The sequence below is a fragment of the Corythoichthys intestinalis genome, chromosome 17 (assembly GCF_030265065.1).
Source record: "Corythoichthys intestinalis isolate RoL2023-P3 chromosome 17, ASM3026506v1, whole genome shotgun sequence".
Classification (NCBI taxonomy): domain Eukaryota; kingdom Metazoa; phylum Chordata; class Actinopteri; order Syngnathiformes; family Syngnathidae; genus Corythoichthys; species Corythoichthys intestinalis.
The window spans coordinates 18,645,589-18,665,235 of record NC_080411.1 but is presented as its reverse complement, the minus strand read 5'-3'; the positions used below and the strand labels follow the sequence as shown (position 1 = coordinate 18,665,235).

Genomic DNA, 19,647 nt, shown 5'->3' with positions numbered 1-19,647 from the left:
GTGGCCGTCCGGGCGGGAGGGGGAACTCTGCTCTTCCGCAAATAGGTCTATTTTTTAATCTATGGGCTTTTTCGCCATCGTCAGCATATGTTCAGCGCGGACGTATTGGAAGAGAGAGAAAGTGGGTCTTTTGTATTTTTTCTTCCCCTAATTCCTCCTATTGCTTTCATTAAAAAAAGTGTTTATCTCCTTCACAAAGCACAGCAATTTTTCACAATCCACATGGAAACTATTTACTGTGACCTTTAACCTCTCAACCCCAAAATGTTTCACATTGCAAACACATCTGGCAATTTTGACGATGATCCCGTTTTTCTTTCTTGAGTCATCTCCAACACAAGCATACAGGCCGCGTCTGCCCGAGCTTTTGGGTATTTGTTTGGCCCACCCCTAGGGGAAGCCGCCTGGGGCTAGCGGCTAACCTGCTACATACGTATCACGCCGGGCAGAAGATAGCAAAGAGTAGAAGCCGACCGATGGTGCGTCCAAACTCAGAGCTGTCATTTTTGACTCGTGCGCACCTCTTTGAGTCGCGAGAAGGAAATGCGCTTCTTTTCTCGAGGCCACGGGGAACTTTTTCGGCCGAGCGAGTTTTGATTGGCGAGTTTCGGGCGCGACCGCCAACACGACCTAGGACGGGATGCGTGATGTAGGTCGGACGCTCGCGGACGGAGAAAGCTCACACGTCCGCGCGCTCCCCGTTCCCGTGGAGGCAGTCGCCATGGAAACAGCACGTCTCATCTCTGTCGGCAACGTGTGATCTTTTTATTAGTCCCGCCTCCTTCTCCCAGATGAGCTCTGCTCGACATTTTTATGCCTGTTTTTATTACAAAAGCAATCTTTTTTTAATGCGTAGGTCCAAGCAAGTATTTTACTTAGTATAGTAACAACTTGTACAGTAGTAGTACTAGTATAGCAAATCACTTACTATAGTAAAAAGCAGCATCTTAGACTAGCAAAGGTGTATGAATTTGCGTGTTCATTTGTGTGTGTATTTTGCATGCGTGCGCTTGCTCGCAGGCGTGTTAGTTTTTGCACGCTAGTGTTTTTGACGGAAATGTTTTTGCCGGCGTCGAACCATCGCGGTAACCTGATGCGGTGTGACCCGTCCTCAGGCTTCCTGCTGTTTAAGGACTTTTGCCTGAACGAGATCGACGAGGCGGTCCCGCAGCTCAAGTTCTACGAAGAAGTGGGTGGTCACGCTCCCGCTAGGTTGCTCCGCTCGCCCGCCGGGCTCTGACCTTCCATCCGGTCTCTTCCCGGCAGATCAAAGACTACGAGAAGCTGGACTCTGAGGAGGAAAGACTCGGTCGCAGCCGGCAGATCTACGACGGCTACATCATGAAGGAACTGCTGTCGTGTTCGCACGTGAGCCGAGCCGATCCTGTTTCTCGCCTTCATAATGCTCTGGTTTTGGCCTTAGCGCCGAGCCTAGCCACGCGCCTCGTCTCGTTCGATTCGGTGCGATGGCAAAAGTGCTCCCTTAGGCTTCGTCTACACTAGGACAGATAATTTTCTCTCGGGGTTTTTTGTGACTTTTTTATACCTTTCTGCACTACGTTTAAGGCTTCAAGGCTTCCCCCTCTTCTGCAAGGTACGACTGCATTTGCTCAAACTACGCATGCGTAGAAACGAGCAGCCTCATGTGTTATGTCATCGTCCGCTATGTTTACCTCTGAACCGGAAACTCATTACTCGCCGGCGGGAAATTTAAAAGAACTGCATCTTCTGTTTTCAATTAATTTGTATAGCCCTATATCACAACAAGGTTGTCTCAAAGGGCTTTGCAGAGGCAATATGATACACAGTCAGAAACAGTAGATGAATTAAATAAAGTTCTAGTCAGAGTCCTGGGCATCCCTCATCCTTAGACCCTCCATGTCAGCAAGGAAAAACTCCAAAAACCCTTTGGAAAAAATGATAAAATTTTGGGTAGAACCACAATCAGGAGAGATCCACTCCCAGGACTGATAGACAAGATGCACAAGGACTGCTAATGGGAATTAGCAGACAGAGTTACAGTTTGTAGAGATGCAATAGAGTGAGGGAACAAGAAGAGCTCCATCTAGCCAGATGAGATGGGGGCAACGAGGACATCCATCCAGCCAGGGGTCCGGATAGTCAGGAGGCTGCGGCTGAAAAATAGCCCTTCCCCACAGGGGAGGGGGGGAAAGGGGACACCGGGTGACTAGCGATGAAGAGACTAGTCAACTAGATATTAAAATTATAAAAGAGAAATAAAGTAAGACAAGTGGTAGGTAGAGTGAGAAAAAGGAGATAGGACTCAGTGGCTATACTTCCCCCAGCATTATAGCTTCTCATGCAGCTTAGACTGAACTGTGAGTCTAGTCCGATTTCAACTAGCCTGACCATAAACTGTCGAATAGGAACGTTTTTAATCTAATCTTAAATGTACAGACTGTGTCGGCTTCTTTAATACTAGCTGGAAGCTGATTCCATAAGACTACCAGTAGACCTGCATTCTGAGAACGGAGTGTTCTGTTGGGGCGGTATGGAACCAGACCATCGGTGAGATAAGATGGCCCCAAACCATTAATGGTAAATTACTTAAATGTAAGAAGGAGGATTTTAAATTTAATTCTAAACTCAACTGGAAGCCAGTGAAGGGCCTGGAGCACAAGGGTGATCTTCTAGACCAGGGGTTAGGAACTCCCATTTTGTGATCACAGTTTTTTTTTTTTTTTTTTTTTTATTCGGGCGAACGCAATGAAACGCATCACGCGGGAGCTAGAGTGAGGGGAAAGGCACGCACGGCTTTTACAAGCAGTTGCCGAGTTGTGCGCCGCTGCTGGCTGATCGGAGACTTAACGCGCGAGACGGGCTCTGTAATGCTCATCTGCGTGTAATCCACGATGGGAGGACCACCAATGGCACTGAATTGAAGCATTGTATTGCGATGTACGTTTGAAGATACAAGAAAAATGTGTGAATGCATTATCAGCTCATCACAGCCCGTACCTGTCGAATGAGCCGGCCGGTACCACATTTAAAACAACGGGACAGCGGGAACACAAATGCACTCACTAAAAAAAGCGCCAGATATGGCTAAGGCTAGGTTGATACAATAGGTCTTAATGCACAAATCTGATTTTTTTGTCATATCTTTTTTTTTTTTTTTTTCGGCGTGCCCTTTCAGACTGCCTTTGTCCATTGAGACCATTCAAGTTTTATGCATGCGCACTTAATTCGCAGTCCGACACGCGCTGAGCAAGAGGACCCACATGCGCAGAAGCATCAAAACAAATGACCACACATTCTGGCTGTCATCCGTCATTCCAGGGATATCATATTTTGCTTTTCAAAAAGAGGACTTAAATGACAGACATAAATAATCCCCGTTTAGGCTTATATTCAAAGTTTATTTGGATCGATAGCATGCACGCACTGTTCTTGCATGTCACACACATGTACGGGCGGTTTGCCCCGACTCTCGGCCGTGTAAGCAATCTTGAAATATTGATCATGTCGAGCAGAGAGAAAACAGATTTTTCTCAGGCTTATAGTCAACCCATTTTTATTTTTTTTATGACTTGTCGAGCCCGGCCCTTCCCCAAAAGCCATGTTCACTGCAAGCTAGGCGCTAATAACGCACAGCTGCATCGCTACCGTAGCGTCTTTCTCACTATTTGATGACGTAATTGCTGCATGAATTACGATTTGGGAGACTGGATAGTACAGACCGCCGCGACAGTCTGGAAAAATGTGGTCCATATCGGATTTGAACCACATACCAAAGTGACCCGGATCGGATTTGAAATGGTCCACTTCTATGCGACTTGTCACATTCAGACCGTCAAGTTGATGCCTCACTCGATTCGGAAAAACACGAAAAAATCGGATTCGTGCATTAAGACCTGTAGTATGAAAGTAGCCGAGGAAACATAGGTTCCTTACACATGTTCTACATTCTATAGGATACCGTAATTTCCTGAATATAAGGCGCACCCGTGTATAACGCGCACCCCGAATTTTAGTACCAATAAATAGAAGAATACAAGAAAACAGAGCTCGTGTACAGATACAGAAATGTCATTTTACTAACTAGTGAAACACAGCACAAATAGCACATTGGTAGTTCAAAACATTACCGTAAACTGACAATATGTACGGTAATAATATAATTTGACAACTTCTCCAACTTACCAGAATCCAGGAGAAAACAAAACAGATGTGACTTTTCTTTTAAAGGCTGCTGTATAACTTGTTCGTTTCATCATGATGAATAAATGTTTCATCCATGGATTGATACGGTGAAATAAAAGTGAGGACTGAAGTCGGAAATCGGAAAGAGTGCATTGTTGTAGACCAGACATGTCCAAAGTCCGGCCCGGGGGCCAAATGCGGCCTTTGGTCAAATTTCATCTGGCCCCCAGCGTCTTTCATAAAATCAATAACATCTGGCCCGCACACAGACTTAATAAATTGGTCAGCAGTACTGCAACCATCATATGAAGTGGCTTACACACGAAATGCTGCTCCTCATTTACCCACTAAAAGGCAGCAGCACTTTAACCCTTTTTTGCCAAATGTATTACATTTGATACACCTAAAATTTAATGATTTCAGACTAATTTAGAATTTTGACATTTCTTTTTGGGAAAAAAAAATGATGGATGCAAGTCAACACATGCATCTGCAGTTTCCATGAGAAAAAAACATGATTTAGCATGGGTTATTATAGTTATTAGAGCGCTTATTACACATATTCAATTTGACTTTTCACAAATTTGAAAAAATGGGTTTCAATGGGACCTTATTTTTCAAATTTTGGGATTCTCTGATAATTGCTTCATGTTGCAGGTATTTAAGGGCTAAGCAACATTACTCCGTGTGACCCTTTACTTCCAATTTTCTAAAATGGCGACAATCAACAAAAAACAGTTGACTGTGACGGCCGACGCTTCAAGGATAGATGGAAATTGGACTATTTCATCACTAAAATACGCAACAACTGTGTCTTGCCTCATTTGCAAAGAGACAGTCGCTGTTTTTAAAGATTTCAATGTGAGGCGATATTACCAAACAAGACACGCTGACATGTACGTCAAGATTACAGGGAAGATACGCAGCGAGAAATTGAAGTAACTTGAAGCTAGCTATTTCACAGCAGTAGTATTTCGCAAGAGCCCGAGAGTCGAAAGAGAACGCCGCAAAGGCTAGTTGCAAGATTGTTGAAATTATTCATTAAAAAAATAATAAAGCAAATGTGACACACTGAATGGCTTACTAAATTTTGCTTAAATATATTGTTCTACGTAAAGGACGTCATCCAAGGTCGGCCCCCCACATTTTTACCACGCCAAATCTGGCCCACTTTGCAAAAAGTTTCGACACCCCTGCTGTAGACTGTAACAAGAGGAACTATTGTTGTTTGGGTTTGACTTTCCCGAGGGACAGATATAGTTGACGGACACAGGAAGTTTATGTTGTGTTACGTTTGTTATGGTCCGAGTTGCAATAAACGTTGACTCAAATGAGTTCAAGAAACTAAATTCTGTGCTTTATGAAGCGTGAAAAAAGCAGAATTTAACACAGACGAAATCATTCGGCCAATCACAGTGAAGTATTACCGAACAAAATGGTGACGTCATGTTTCCGTAATGGTCAGCAACGGATCGCCGCATACGTTTTCTTCAACACAGCATGGCCGTGTCAATAAAAAAAAAAAAATCTGTCTTTATGTATATATATTTCTTTCTCTATCCCTGTATAATGCTCACCCATGATTTTACAAGTTGATTTTAGGGGGGGGGGGGGGGGGGGGGAGTGCGCGTTATATCGGGAAATTACGGTAATCTGTAAACAATGGCTGTGGAAAACAAAAGAGGAACAGGAATGCCACGTCTTGATTGTCCGCCTCTATTGTTTACAATGCCAACATTCCGCACTAAAAGTGGCAATGGTAAGCTCCATGACGTCACTTCCTTTTTTATCCGATTGCTGTACGGAGACACTCGTCTATATTAAGCAGCGGGTAATATTAGCCGGCTAACTACTCTGTGCAAGAACTTAAACGGATAAGAGGTACATTATTGTAGCCGACATGCCGTATAGTCTAACTAATTACACATTTGAGGCCATTATCTGTCCTAGTGTAAACGTAGCCTTAGTGTCTACGCTTTGACTTTTTCACTAACCCTATGTCACGATCCTAGCCTGTGTCCTGCTCTTTAGCAGATCCAAGACAGAATAGTGGTCGTCGCCCTTGTCTCGGTCTTTACACCAGTCCTTGCCGCTTAACTCTGCTTCCGGACTCGGTCTTAGCCCTTACCCCTTGGCTTATCCTCTTGTTTAGTCCCTGTGTGAGCCCTAGCTCTATTCCTGCCCCTTTCTTGGTCCCAAATCCTTGCCCGGTTCTGGTCTTCGCTAATCCCGTTTACTCTCCTGGTCTTCCCTTGCGCGTCTCGAGGTTCTAGATTGGTCCTTAGTGACCGATCCGCTTTGGTTTCTGTCCCAGCCTTTCTCCAAAAAAGCTGTGGACCACGTCCAGAGTCATCTGGCCAAGAAGATGGTGCCTCCTAGCCTCTTCCAGGTACACATCTTCCCAACCTCAGCTCAGCTAGGGCAAGCTAACACGCTAATCCACCCTCGCTCAACCCCGACAGCCCTACATCGTGGAGATCTGCGACAGTCTGCGAGGGAAGATCTTCCTGAAATTCATCGAAAGGTAAGACGCCGACCGCTCACTGGTTAGTTGCTAACGGGCTGACCCGGGCCGCCTCCTTTCGTGCGCAGCGACAAGTTCACCCGTTTTTGCCAGTGGAAGAACGTGGAGCTCAACATACATGTGAGTGTCGCCACTGGTCGCCTTCCTGACAAACTTTGATAACAATGCAGAGACATTGCAATATTGTGACGTGATAGATGGTAGCAATAGAAAAAAAGAAAAAAAAAGAAAGCTGGCTCGGTCAGTGGCTGAGTACGGCGAGCTAGCTAGCCTCCGCCGGATGGATGCCGTTCTTTAGAAAGTCACATGCGGATTTGCTATGCGCAGCTGACCATGAACGACTTCAGCGTTCACCGCATCATCGGACGCGGCGGCTTCGGCGAAGTTTACGGATGCAGGAAAGCCGACACGGGAAAGATGTGAGCGTCAACCCCTCGTCCGTCACACTGCGTTTCTGCCGCCGTGCGTTATCGCGTATTTGCTTTTGCATGCAGGTACGCCATGAAGTGTTTGGACAAGAAGCGCATCAAAATGAAGCAGGGTGAGACCTTGGCGCTGAACGAGAGGATCATGTTGTCGCTCGTCAGCACAGGGGTGAGCAGTCACCGCCTCGGCCTTAGCGGGTGTGCGGTCGCGTAGCGCTAACGTGTGAGCGCGTGTGTGGCAGGACTGCCCGTTCATCGTATGCATGACGTACGCCTTCCACACGCCTGACAAGCTCTGCTTCATCCTCGACCTCATGAACGGTAAACTTGCCAACGACGCGCACACCATAACTGCCTTCGACATCACTAGTTGAAGCATAGAACTTTCCCCAGAAAATAGTTCATTCTTTGATTATTATGGCTTGAAAATGTGATTTTCCGAAATTCAAATTAGTGTGAATTTTTTCCTGGCCATTGTATTTTATTTTATTTTTTTGACCTGACATAGATTAACTATTTTCAGGGCGATCCATTTGAACTGGGCGGACGGAGCCAGTTGAAATGGATTGGCCGTCAATATGTGTTTTCAATAGCAATTTCCCTTTACTAATCAGCGCAACACGTACTCTGTGACTAGCAGTGAAAAATTTGAGTAGATGAGCGCTTTCTTTAATTTGAAAAAAAAAAAGCTCTTTTAGATGACATATTACCATATGTCCAGTGGTTTGAAAAATTATCTGAAATTTTTGGAATTCCTCACATTTCTGCATAAAATCACCATCAAATGTGATGTGATCTTTGCCAAAATCACACAGATGAAAATACAGTGTCTGCTTTAACTGTAACCACCAAAACATTTATAGGTTTTCATATTTTAATGATAGCATGCAAACAATGACAGTAGGGGGAAAATAAGTAACGGTAAGTGAGGAACGGTAAAGTCAGGTGTCTGCCCAATCACTAATGAGTGGTTTAAAGCTGCCCTGCCCACTATAATACACACACCTGGTAAGAAATGTCTTGAGGAGAAGCATTGACTGATGTGCATCATGGCTCGGTCAAAAGAGCTGTCTGAAGACCTGCGATCAAGATTGTTGATTTGTATAAAGCAGGGAAAGGATACAAAACCATCTCTAAAAGTCTGGATGTTCATCAATCGACAGTCACAGAAATTGTCTACAAATGGAGAGAGTTTGGCACTGTTGCTTCTCTCCCAAGGAGTGGCCGTCCACCAAAGAATACGCCAAGATTTCAGCGCAGAATACTCAGAGAGGTAAAAAAAGAACCCAAGAGTGTCTGCTAAAGACTTGCATAAATCACTGGCACAGTCCAGTATCTCTGTGCACACATCAACTATATGTAAAACCATGATCAAGAATGGCGTTCATGGGAGGCCTCCACGGAGGAAGCCACTGCTGTCTAAAAAAAAAAACCTTGTTGCTCGTTTAATGTTTGCAAAAAGGCACTTGGACACTCCACAGAAGTTTTGGCAAAATATTTTGTGGACTGATGAAACCAAAGTTGAATTGTTTGAGTGTAACACACAACATCATGTTTGGAGGAAAAATGGAAGAGCTAACCAACATCAACACTTCATCCCCACCGTTAAGCATGGTGGAGGGAGCATCGTGATTTGGGGCTGTTTTGCTACCTCAGGGCCTGGACAACTTGTAATCAATAATAGAAGAATGAATTCAAAAGTTTATCAGGATGTTTTGTAGGAAAACCTGAGGCCGTCTGTCAGACAGTTGATGGATGCTGCAACAAGACAATGATCCAAAACACAGAAGTAAATCAACTTCAGAATGGTTTCAGAAGAACAAAATACATGTTCAGGAGTGGCCAAGTCAAAGTCCAAACTTGAACCCCATTGGGATGCTGTGGCATGACCTAAAGACAACGATTCATGCCAGACATCCCAGGAATCTGACTGAACTATAGAAGTTTTGTATAGAAGAATGGGCCGAGATTAGTCCAGATCGATGTGCCCGACTGATCTGCAGCTACAGAAAGCGTCTGGTTGAAGTTATTGCTGCCAAAGGGTGGGGGGGGGGGGCACAAAATATTAACTTACTTAATTTTTCCTCTTCTGTCATTGTTTGCACACTATCCTCATTAAAATATGAAAACTTATAAATGTTTGGGTGGTATTAGGAAAAGCAGACACAGTTTTCTCATCTGTGTGATTTTGACAAAGATCAGATCACATTTGATAGGGATTTTATGCCGAAATGTGAGAAATTGTAAAAGGTTCAGATACTTTTTCATACCACGGTACAACCATTCTTCTGCCCTCAGCCGAGCGTATGGCTACTCGACTTTGGCAGCGAGCTAAACCAACAAAGAAAAATGGAGGCCCAAACTCCTTCCTCTCATTTATTTCTTCGCGTGAACGTGCGTGTGCGTGTGTGTGTGTGTGTGTGGTAAAACTGAAACATACATAAAACACCAATGTTATACACAAAATAAAAGGTTCTATACAATAACATGTTTATGTAAATAACAGAAAACTGGCTCCATTATGAGCAAATGAAATGAAGTGGCTACTTTAGCTTAGCACAAAAACGTGTGGGTTCGCGCCACATAAATAACAACAAAATAACAGAATAGACACACCAAAATTACATCTAACCCACTGTTAAAACGTACAAACTTACAGATTTTGTTTTGTCAAGGGTTCCCAACGATGTATGGTGCAGAGGAGGTGTGCAACGTCTTAACACCTCAAGGCCTCTTTTCCAACTGAAATAAAAAGTTCTTTCTGCCTGCTGCTTACAGCAAGTCGCCACTAGGGGAAGCCGAGCGCAAACAGCAATACCAAAGAAAAACTTAAGATTCTGAGTTAGAATAGCGACATCCTGTGGACGGATGAACAATGTACAATCTTAGAAAGAAATTAAACCCAAAAAGTAGTCAACATAAGACCAGAGGACATAACACTCCCCGCCTGACATCTGCAAGATGTCAGCCCTTAACTAATGAACGATACAAAACAACAACTCGTTTTACATGCTATCCTTAGACATCAAAAGCACAACTTCACGAATTGGGCGAATGTAAAACCTATTCTCGCCGTTTCGGCAAATCTTAACCTCAACTTTTCTGACATTACCGTCCTCACTTGGGAAAGATTTTGTGATCAGTCCGAGTGGCCAATTATTCCTATGTTCTAGAGACTCCCTCATTAAAACAACGTTGCCCATTTGAAGGTTTGGCTTTTTTGTTTTCCACTTGTGACGAACCTGCAGGCCTGCGATGTATTCTTTCTGCCAACGACTCCAGAAAACATTAGCTAAGTACTGCACGCGCTTCCATTGGGCTTTGAATAGGTCACCGGACTGAAACTGCCCTGGTGGAATCGGTGGTGTGCCAACCTTTTGCGTGAGTAGCATCGCAGGAGTAAGAATGACTGGGTTTTCGGGATCTGTAGAAACAGCCGTTAGTGGGCGTGCATTTACAATTGCGGTGACTTCAGCTAACAATGTCACGAGTACTTCATGTGTGAGCTTCCCATATGGATGTTCAAGGAGCATTGCATTGAGGATTTTTCGGGTGACGCCGATCATGCGTTCCCAGGAACCGGCCATATGGGATGCATGTGGAGGATTAAACTGCCATTTGCACGCACTGTCTTTCAAGAATGTGCCTATTTTGTCATTGTGACAGCCTAGTTTGTCTATTTGGAGCTCTTTGCAGGCACTCACAAAATTTGTCCCACAATCAGATCTCAAGAGTTTGGCACCACCTCGGATGGCAAAGAAACGACGCAGTGCATTAATGAACGACGATGTGTCCATTGACTCAATCACTTCAATATGAATTGCACGTGTACTCATGCAGGTGAATATGACTGCCCATCTTTTAGCATCTGCATTAGCACCACGCGTTTTTCTCACTGTAACGGACCAGGGACCGAACACATCAAGGCCTACATTTGTGAAAGGAGGGTCCGTGGACAGCCTGTCCTCAGGAAGTTCAGCCATTATCTGTTCAGGTTGCCTGCCCCTTAATTTGCGGCATGTGATGCACTTGAAAATCACACTGCTTACTGCTCTTTTTCCTCCCACAATCCAAAAGCCCCCTGCTCTGACTGCTCCCTCCGTGAAATGCCTTCCCTGGTGACATAATTTTTCGTGAAAGTGTCTTATTATGAGCTGAGCAAGATGGTGCTTTCCAGGGATTAGTATGGGATTGGTTTCTTCTGCAGACAACTGTGCTTTCTTTAGTCGGCCTCCAACTTTAAGGAGCCCTTGCGTGTCAACAAATGGATTCAGTTTGCTGAGTGGACTTGAGTTTTTTAAAGCTGTGCCTTTTTCAATGCATCCAATATCTTCTGCGAAGACCTCTCTTTGAACGGTGCGAATGATCGTGGTCTTGGCTAGTTGCAGTGACTTTTCAGTTAAATGTTTGTTGCAGTTGTGCCAGCCACGACAGGAAACCTCAGAGTTGTTCTTGAATGATTGAGCTATATGTTGGAGTTTGGCAATAGCCTTTTGCAGCACCTTCCAACTTGAAAACCTTTCAAATCTGGCACTATTAAACTGGCCTTTTGATAGGGTGGTAGTGCAAGTTGTTACCTCAGGACGCAACTCACAGTCAGTCTCTGGGTCTATGAGATCGAAGGTTTGACTTCGAACTTGACTTTGGTCCAACCTGGAGAGGAAAGCTGGGCCTCTGAGCCAGGTGGAGCTGGAGAGCTGCTCAGCGGGCAACGCTCGTGTGGCATGGTCTGCCGGATTTAAGTGTGTGGGCACGTAATGCCACTGGTGAGTTTGTGCAAAGCGCCTGATGCGTTCGACTCTGTTGTGCACATAAACGTGAAAGCGTCTCTTGGTGTTTGAGATGTACCCAAGCACTACCTTTGAGTCTGTGTAAAGATTCACCTGATCGACTGTGACATCCAGCTCCTCTAGAACCAACTCTGCTACTTCCACGGCCAGGACTGCTGCACAGAGTTCAAGTCGGGGTATGGTGATGTCTGGTTTAGGAGCTAAACGTGCTTTGCCGAGGAGGAATCCCACTTCGCTGTGTCCGTCCTCATTTGTGAGTTTGAGGTATGCTACCGCACCTACGGCTTTTGTGGAAGCATCACAAAAAACGTCAATCTCTATTCTTTGGGCTGCAGACAGCGGTATTGAAGTGTACATTCTGGGAATTTCAAGATGTTGTAGGTGTCCGAGGGAACTTTTCCACTTTTGCCACTGTTCTAATTTGTCTTTTGGCAGTTCAGTGTCCCACTCTGAAACATTTGTGGAAATGTCTCTGAGTATGGTTCTACCCCCTACGATTACTGGAATAGCAAAACCAAGTGGGTCGAACACACTGTTGATAACTGACAGAACTCCCCTTTTTGTGAACGGCCTTTCATTTACTCTTACTTGGAACTTGAATTGGTCAGTCAACAGCTCCCATCCTAAGCCCAAACTGCGCTGCATTGGTGGGGTAGTCTGCCCAATGTCAAGACCTTGCATGCCTACAGCACGATCTTCGGTTGGAAAGGCTCCTGTTATGAGAGGACAATTGGATGAGATTTTGTGCAGGCGTATGTTACACTGAGCCAGCATCTTCTGTGCCCTACTAAGAACATCAATGGCCTGCTCTATGGAAGAGAATGACTTTAGCCCATCATCTACATAGAAGTGCCGTTCAATGAATTCTTTTGCGTCACTGCCAAATTCCATTTCTCCTTCTATGGCTGTTCTTTTCAGTCCAAAGATGGCGACTGATGGGGAAGGACAATTACCAAACACATGGACAGTCATCCTAAATTCTTGCACTTTTCCATCAAGGTCATGATTTTGGAACCACAAGAAACGAAGGTAGTTACGGTGGTCTTCTCGTACTACAAAGTTGTGAAACATATGCTCCACATCTGCCATAACGGCGTATGGGTCGGACCTAAACCGCATCAGAACTCCTACGAGAGTGTTGTTAAGATCTGGTCCCTTGAGGAGCACGTCATTGAGAGAAACATTGTCAAGTTGAGCACTCGAATCAAAGACTACCCTAATTTTTTCTGGCTTTTGCGGGTGGTAAACGCCAAAACTAGGGAGATACCAGCACTCTTGATCTGGCGCCAGTGCGGGCGCTGGTTCGGCATGGCCCTTGCTGAATATTTTCTCCATAAACTCAGCGTAATGCGCTCTCATTTCAGGTTTTCTTCTCAGCGTTTTGCGGAGCGACATTAAACGATTGTAGGCCTGCTGCCGATTGTCAGGTAGGCGCCGCCTAGGTGAGCGGAATGGAAGTGGAGCTACCCAGTTATTCGCCTCATCTTTAGCAAAGTTGTTGTGCATAATGTCTAGGAACAACGCATCTTCTGCCGAAAGTGCAACTTTGTCGTCATTTGTTGTTTGTTGGAAAATATGTTGTCCTAGTTCCGCTTGTGTGTTTAGTGGATCGTTTTTGGTGTATTTCTCTTTGATAACGATTGTGTTTTCGCAAGGACTGAGGAACGTGGGACGTCCACTGTTTAGAACGTTCGTCTTAAATGAGTTCAATGTGGGTTTATGAGCTCCAGAGAGACAGACATCACCTATGACAACCCATCCTAAATCGAGACGCTGGGCATGAGGTGCATTGTTTGGCCCATTTACCTGACCACGAACTTTATGAGCCTGAATGATGTCCCTTCCCAGGAGCAGAAGAATGTCTGCCGATGGGTCGAGAGGAGGAATCTGTGAAGCGATTGATCGCAAATGAGGGTGAGCTGCTGCTACCTCAGGGCTGGGAATTTCGTCTCTATTATCTGGAATCTGATCACATTCTGTTATTGTAGGCAGCATCATGGAGACCTTACCATCTACATCTTCTACAACAAAGCCATCAGCTTTACGACCTTGTGTCTCTGATAAACCTGCACATGTTCTCATGGTGTATGGGAATATGGTACCTTGCACATTAAACATGTCAAAAAACGCAGATCTGGCTAAGGATGAATTGCTCTGATCATCCAACATGGCATATACCCTCTTTTTCTTTTCTGGAGAAGTTCGGCGATATACATTAACTAAACAGATCTTTGAGCATGATTTTCCTTTTACGCCTTGCCCACATACTTCTGTGCAACTGGCTGTGTTCACAGGATTTGGGCCCTCAGACTCCCCGCCGTGACTCTGGGTTGGGGGATTAAAGTCTTGAGGTGTCCATGGAGGTGGACCGACATGCATGGCAGACACATGAGCATCGCTATCACATTCTGAGCATTGGATAATAGCTTTACAGTCTCGAGCCCTGTGATTTGTGGACGCACAACATTTAAAACAAATGGCGTGCTCTTTGAGAATGTTCTTTCTTTCGTCTAGTGTTTTCATTCTAAACCCCCTGCATTTGACGAGTGAATGTGGTTTTTGGTGGATAGGACATTGTTTGTCTGGATCGAGTGCTGTCAATTTAGCCGGACTGATCTCTATTTTATTCACCGCCAATGGAACTCTGTATTTGTCTCGTCTTACTGATGTCTTACCAACCCTTGGATTTATTACGTTTGAACACTGTAACATAAAGCTAGGGTCTGTTCTCATTTCAGCGTAGTCATTTACGAACCGCACAAAATACGAAAAAGGTGGATAGACTGCACCGTTTTCCCTTTTGTATTTGGTACCTTGTGTAACCCATGACTCCTGGAGTCCATATGGGAGTTTTTCAACTATCGGGTTTATGCCCCTTGGTGTGTCGAGAAAGCTAAGACCCGGCAAATAACTTTCACTTTTGGCATACGATAGCTCTAACAGAAGATCAGCAAGCTCCTGCAGTAAGTGAGTGTCTTTGTTGGAGATTCTTGGAAAAGTCTGCAACCGTTGGAAGAGTGAGGATTCAATTACCTCTGGAGAGCCATAAGTCTTGTCTAGCCGCTGCCACAGACGTTGGAGACCCGCCTGTGGATTACTCACGTGGACCGCCCTGATCCTCTGAGCGTGTTGAAGAGACTCCCCGCCGAGCCACTTGGTGAGAAGGTCGAGCTCTTCGCTGGGCTTGAGATTGAGGCCTTCCGTCGCGTTGCAGAACATGGACTTCCAGGACAGGTAGGACTCTGGCCGGTTGTCGAAAACCTTGAACCCCGATGTCAGCAGATCACGCCGTGCTAGATAGGCTGCTAAATTGGACAGTTCACTTTGTGGGGTTGCTGAAGGTGTAGGCTGGTGTGAGATGTCCGTTCTCCCACGATGAGATTGGAGATGCTCTTCGTCAGCGATGTCGATGTGACGCACATGTGGGAAAGCACCAGCTGATTTTGGGCTATTTTCTGGTTGTTGAGAGTCATTGTGCCTAACCAGGTGCTCATTGTTTGGCGTTTGTGTGCCATCTGCTTGGACACGCTGGTCGTCAAAGTGAGCATGCACATACTCTTGTGCACGCCTGATGGAGGGGGGTGTCTTGGAAAATACCCCTTGCTCGCTGAGGTCGACTTTGGCGCGCTCCTCTTCTTCGAAAGTCGCCTCCCAAACTTTAGCTGCGGCGAGCGCTGCTTCTGCTTCACCTTCCGTCTTCAGAGCGTGTAGTGTTGCCTCGATGCGTGCCTTCTCGACCTCCATGTCGATTTGGCGTTTGGCGTACCGTGCTCTGGCGTAGGCAGCTTCGGCGTCTGCTCGTGCTTGTGCAGCAGCTTGACTCGTTCTGGACCGGCGTGAAGAATGAGAATGACTGGCCTCCGACCTGGTGACCACTTGGCTGATAGGTGGTGAAACTTCTTGTTGAGACATCTTGGGTGCTTGATGTGTTGAAAATCTTTTTACTCTTCTGCCCTCAGCCGAGCGTATGGCTACTCGACTTTGGCAGCGAGCTAAACCAACAAAGAAAAATGGAGGCCCAAACTCCTTCCTCTCATTTATTTCTTCGCGTGAACGTGCGTGTGCGTGTGTGTGTGTGTGTGTGGTAAAACTGAAACATACATAAAACACCAATGTTATACACAAAATAAAAGGTTCTATACAATAACATGTTTATGTAAATAACAGAAAACTGGCTCCATTATGAGCAAATGAAATGAAGTGGCTACTTTAGCTTAGCACAAAAACGTGTGGGTTCGCGCCACATAAATAACAACAAAATAACAGAATAGACACACCAAAATTACATCTAACCCACTGTTAAAACGTACAAACTTACAGATTTTGTTTTGTCAAGGGTTCCCAACGATGTATGGTGCAGAGGAGGTGTGCAACGTCTTAACACCTCAAGGCCTCTTTTCCAACTGAAATAAAAAGTTCTTTCTGCCTGCTGCTTACAGCAAGTCGCCACTAGGGGAAGCCGAGCGCAAACAGCAATACCAAAGAAAAACTTAAGATTCTGAGTTAGAATAGCGACATCCTGTGGACGGATGAACAATGTACAATCTTAGAAAGAAATTAAACCCAAAAAGTAGTCAACATAAGACCAGAGGACATAACAACCATATACATATACCTTGGGTATATACAAAATCATTTTCAGTTGTATTGAATAATGCTTAAATCAGTAAGTATGATTAAAAAAAATAAACAAAAAAACACTTTTAATGCGTGTGTGGCAGGCGGCGACCTTCACTACCACTTGTCCCAACACGGAGTGTTCAGCGAGAAGGAAATGCGTTTCTACGCCGCCGAGATCGTGCTGGGCCTGGAGCACATGCACAACCGCTTCGTGGTCTACCGTGACCTCAAGGTAGGCACTCGCCTGGCCGGCTAGTCAGACGGAGGTGCTGACGCCGTCTGCCTCTGCCCTTCAGCCCGCCAACATCCTGCTGGATGAGCACGGGCACGTTCGCATCTCTGACCTGGGACTGGCCTGCGACTTCTCCAAGAAGAAACCTCACGCCAGCGTGTAAGACGCATGCGCCTTCCTTCCCCCCACCGCACGCACACACATCACGGTCGATGTCCCACCAACGATTTGGCCCTTGTTTTCAGGGGGACCCACGGCTACATGGCCCCCGAGGTTCTGCAGAAGGGAACGGCCTACGACAGCAGCGCCGACTGGTTTTCGCTGGGCTGCATGCTCTTTAAGCTGCTGCGAGGGTAAGAGCGTCCAGCTTTCCATCTAGCCAAGGGGTGCTAATTGTTTTTTGCTCTAAGATCTACTTTTGAAGGAGAAAACCTCCTGCGAAGCTATTCTGCGATGTTATTATATGTTATGTATATTTTGCTCACACAACATAATTAACTATGTACATCTAAAAATGTGTATGTATGTATGTATATATATTTATATATATATCCATCCATTATCTTCCGCTTGTTCCGGGGTCGGGTCGCGGGGGCAGCAGCTTTAACAGGGAAGCCCAGGCTTCCCTCTCCCCAGCCACTTCAACCAGCTCCTCCGGCAGGATCCCAAGGCGTTCCCAGGCCAGCCTAGAGACATAGTCTCTCCAGCGTGTCCTGGGTCGTCCCCGGGGCCTCCCGCCGGTGGGACATGCCCGGAACACCTCTCCAGGGAGGCGTCCCGGAGGCATCCGAACCAGATGCCCGAGCCACCTCAGCTGGCTCCTCTCTACGCGGAGGAGTAGCGGCTCGACGCCGAGTGCCTCCCGGATGACCGAGCTTCTCACCCTATCTCTAAGGGAGAGCCCGGACACCCTGCGGAGGTAACTCATTTCGGCCGCTTGTGTCCGGGATCTTGTTCTTTTGGTCACGACCCAAAGCTCGTGACCATAGGTGAGGGTAGGAACGTAGATCGACTGGTAAATCGAGAGCTTTGCCTTTCGGCTCAGCTCCTTCTTCACCACTACGGACCGGTGCAGAGTCCACATTACTGCAGACGCTGCACCAATTCGCCTGTCGATCTCCCGCTCCCTCTTACCGGCATTCGTGAACAACACCCCAAGATACTTGAACTCCTCCACTTGGGGCAGGATCTCATCCCCGACCCGGAGAGGGCACTCCACCCTTTTCCGACTGAGGACCATGGTCTCGGATTTGGAGGTGCTGATCTTCATCCCAACCGCTTCACACTCAGCTGCGAACCGCTCCAGTGAGAGTTGGAGGTCACGGCTTGATGAAGCCAACAGCACTAAATTATCTGCAAAAAGCAGAGATTCAATGCTGAGGTCACCAAACCGGACCCCCTCAACGCTTCGGCTGCGCCTAGAAATTCTGTCCATAAAAATTATGAACAAAATCGGTGACAAAGGGCAGCCTAGGCAGAGTCCAACCCTCACTGGGAACAAATTCGACTTACTGCCGGCAATGCGGACCAAACTCTGACACCGGTCGTACAGGGACCGAACAGCCCTTACCAAGGGGCTCGGTACCCCGTACTCCCGGAGCACCCCCCACAGGAATCCCCGAGGCACACGGTCAAACGCCTTCTCCAGATCCACAAAACACATGTAGACTGATCGGGCGAACTCCCATGCACCCTCGAGGACCCTGCCGAGGGTGTAGAGCTGGTCCACTGTTCCACGGCCGGGACGAAAACCACACTGCTCCTCCTGAATCCGAGGTTCGACTTCTCGGCGGACTCTTCTCTCCAGCACCCCTGAATAGACTTTACCAGGGAGGCTGAGGAGTGTGATCCCTCTATAATTGGAACACACCCTCCGGTCCCCCTTCTTAAAAAGGGGGACCACCACCCCGGTCTGCCAATCCAGAGGCACTGTCCCCGATGTCCACGCGATGTTGTAGAGACGTGTCAGCCACGACACCCCTACAACATCCAGAGCCTATATATATATATATATATATATATATATATATATATAGTTAGGCATATTTTGCTCACACAACATATACTGGACTGTCTCAGAAAATTAGAATACACAATATTCTAATTTTCTGAGACAATCCTGTACATTAATCCACCATTTAAAGCAGGGGTGTCCAAACTTTTTGCAAAGGGGACCAGATTTGGCGTGGTAAAAATGTGGGGGGCCGACCTTGGCTGACGTCCTTTACATAGAACAATATACAGGACTGTCTCAGAAAATTAGAATATTGTGTATTCTAATTTTCTGAGACAGTCCAGTATACATATATACATATATATGTATATACACACATATATATATACATACACATTTTTAGATATACATAGTTAATGATGTTGTGTGGGCAAAATATACATAACATAATAACATTGCAGAATAGCATCGCAGGATATATATTATATATATACAGTCTATATATATATATATATATATATATTAGGGGTGTCAAACGATTAAAAATTTTAATCGAGTTAACTACGGCTTAAAAATTAATCACAATTCAAACCATCTATAAAATATGCCATATTTTTCTGTAAATTAATGTTGGAATGGAAAAATAAGACACAAGATGGATATATACATTCAACATACGGTACATAAGTACTGTATTTGTTTATTATAACAATAAATCAACAAGATGGCATTACCATTATTAACATTCTGTTAAAGCGATCCATGGATAGAAAGACTTGTAGTTCTTAAAAGGTAAATGTTAGTATAAGTTATAGAAATTTTATATTAAAACCCCTCTTAATGTTTTCGTTTTAATAAAATTTGTAAAAATTTCAGTCAAAAAATAAACTAGTAGCCCGCCATTGTTGATGTCAATAATTACTTACACAATGCTCATG

General features: G+C 45.5%; 1 protein-coding gene across 2 annotated transcripts in view; it reads left to right on the top strand.

Annotated features, from left to right (window-relative positions):
- grk3 (G protein-coupled receptor kinase 3) overlaps window positions 1-19,647 on the top strand; it is a 32,724-nt gene that overhangs the window by 4,148 nt on the left and 8,929 nt on the right. For both annotated transcript variants that reach the window (XM_057819103.1, XM_057819104.1), the window contains exons 3-13: window positions 1,116-1,189; window positions 1,267-1,368; window positions 6,479-6,553; window positions 6,627-6,688; window positions 6,757-6,808; window positions 7,016-7,107; window positions 7,183-7,282; window positions 7,356-7,434; window positions 16,625-16,755; window positions 16,820-16,914; window positions 17,001-17,108. In XM_057819103.1, the coding sequence (XP_057675086.1) occupies window positions 1,116-1,189; window positions 1,267-1,368; window positions 6,479-6,553; window positions 6,627-6,688; window positions 6,757-6,808; window positions 7,016-7,107; window positions 7,183-7,282; window positions 7,356-7,434; window positions 16,625-16,755; window positions 16,820-16,914; window positions 17,001-17,108 (970 nt within the window). The remainder of the gene's footprint in view (window positions 1-1,115; window positions 1,190-1,266; window positions 1,369-6,478; window positions 6,554-6,626; window positions 6,689-6,756; window positions 6,809-7,015; window positions 7,108-7,182; window positions 7,283-7,355; window positions 7,435-16,624; window positions 16,756-16,819; window positions 16,915-17,000; window positions 17,109-19,647) is intronic.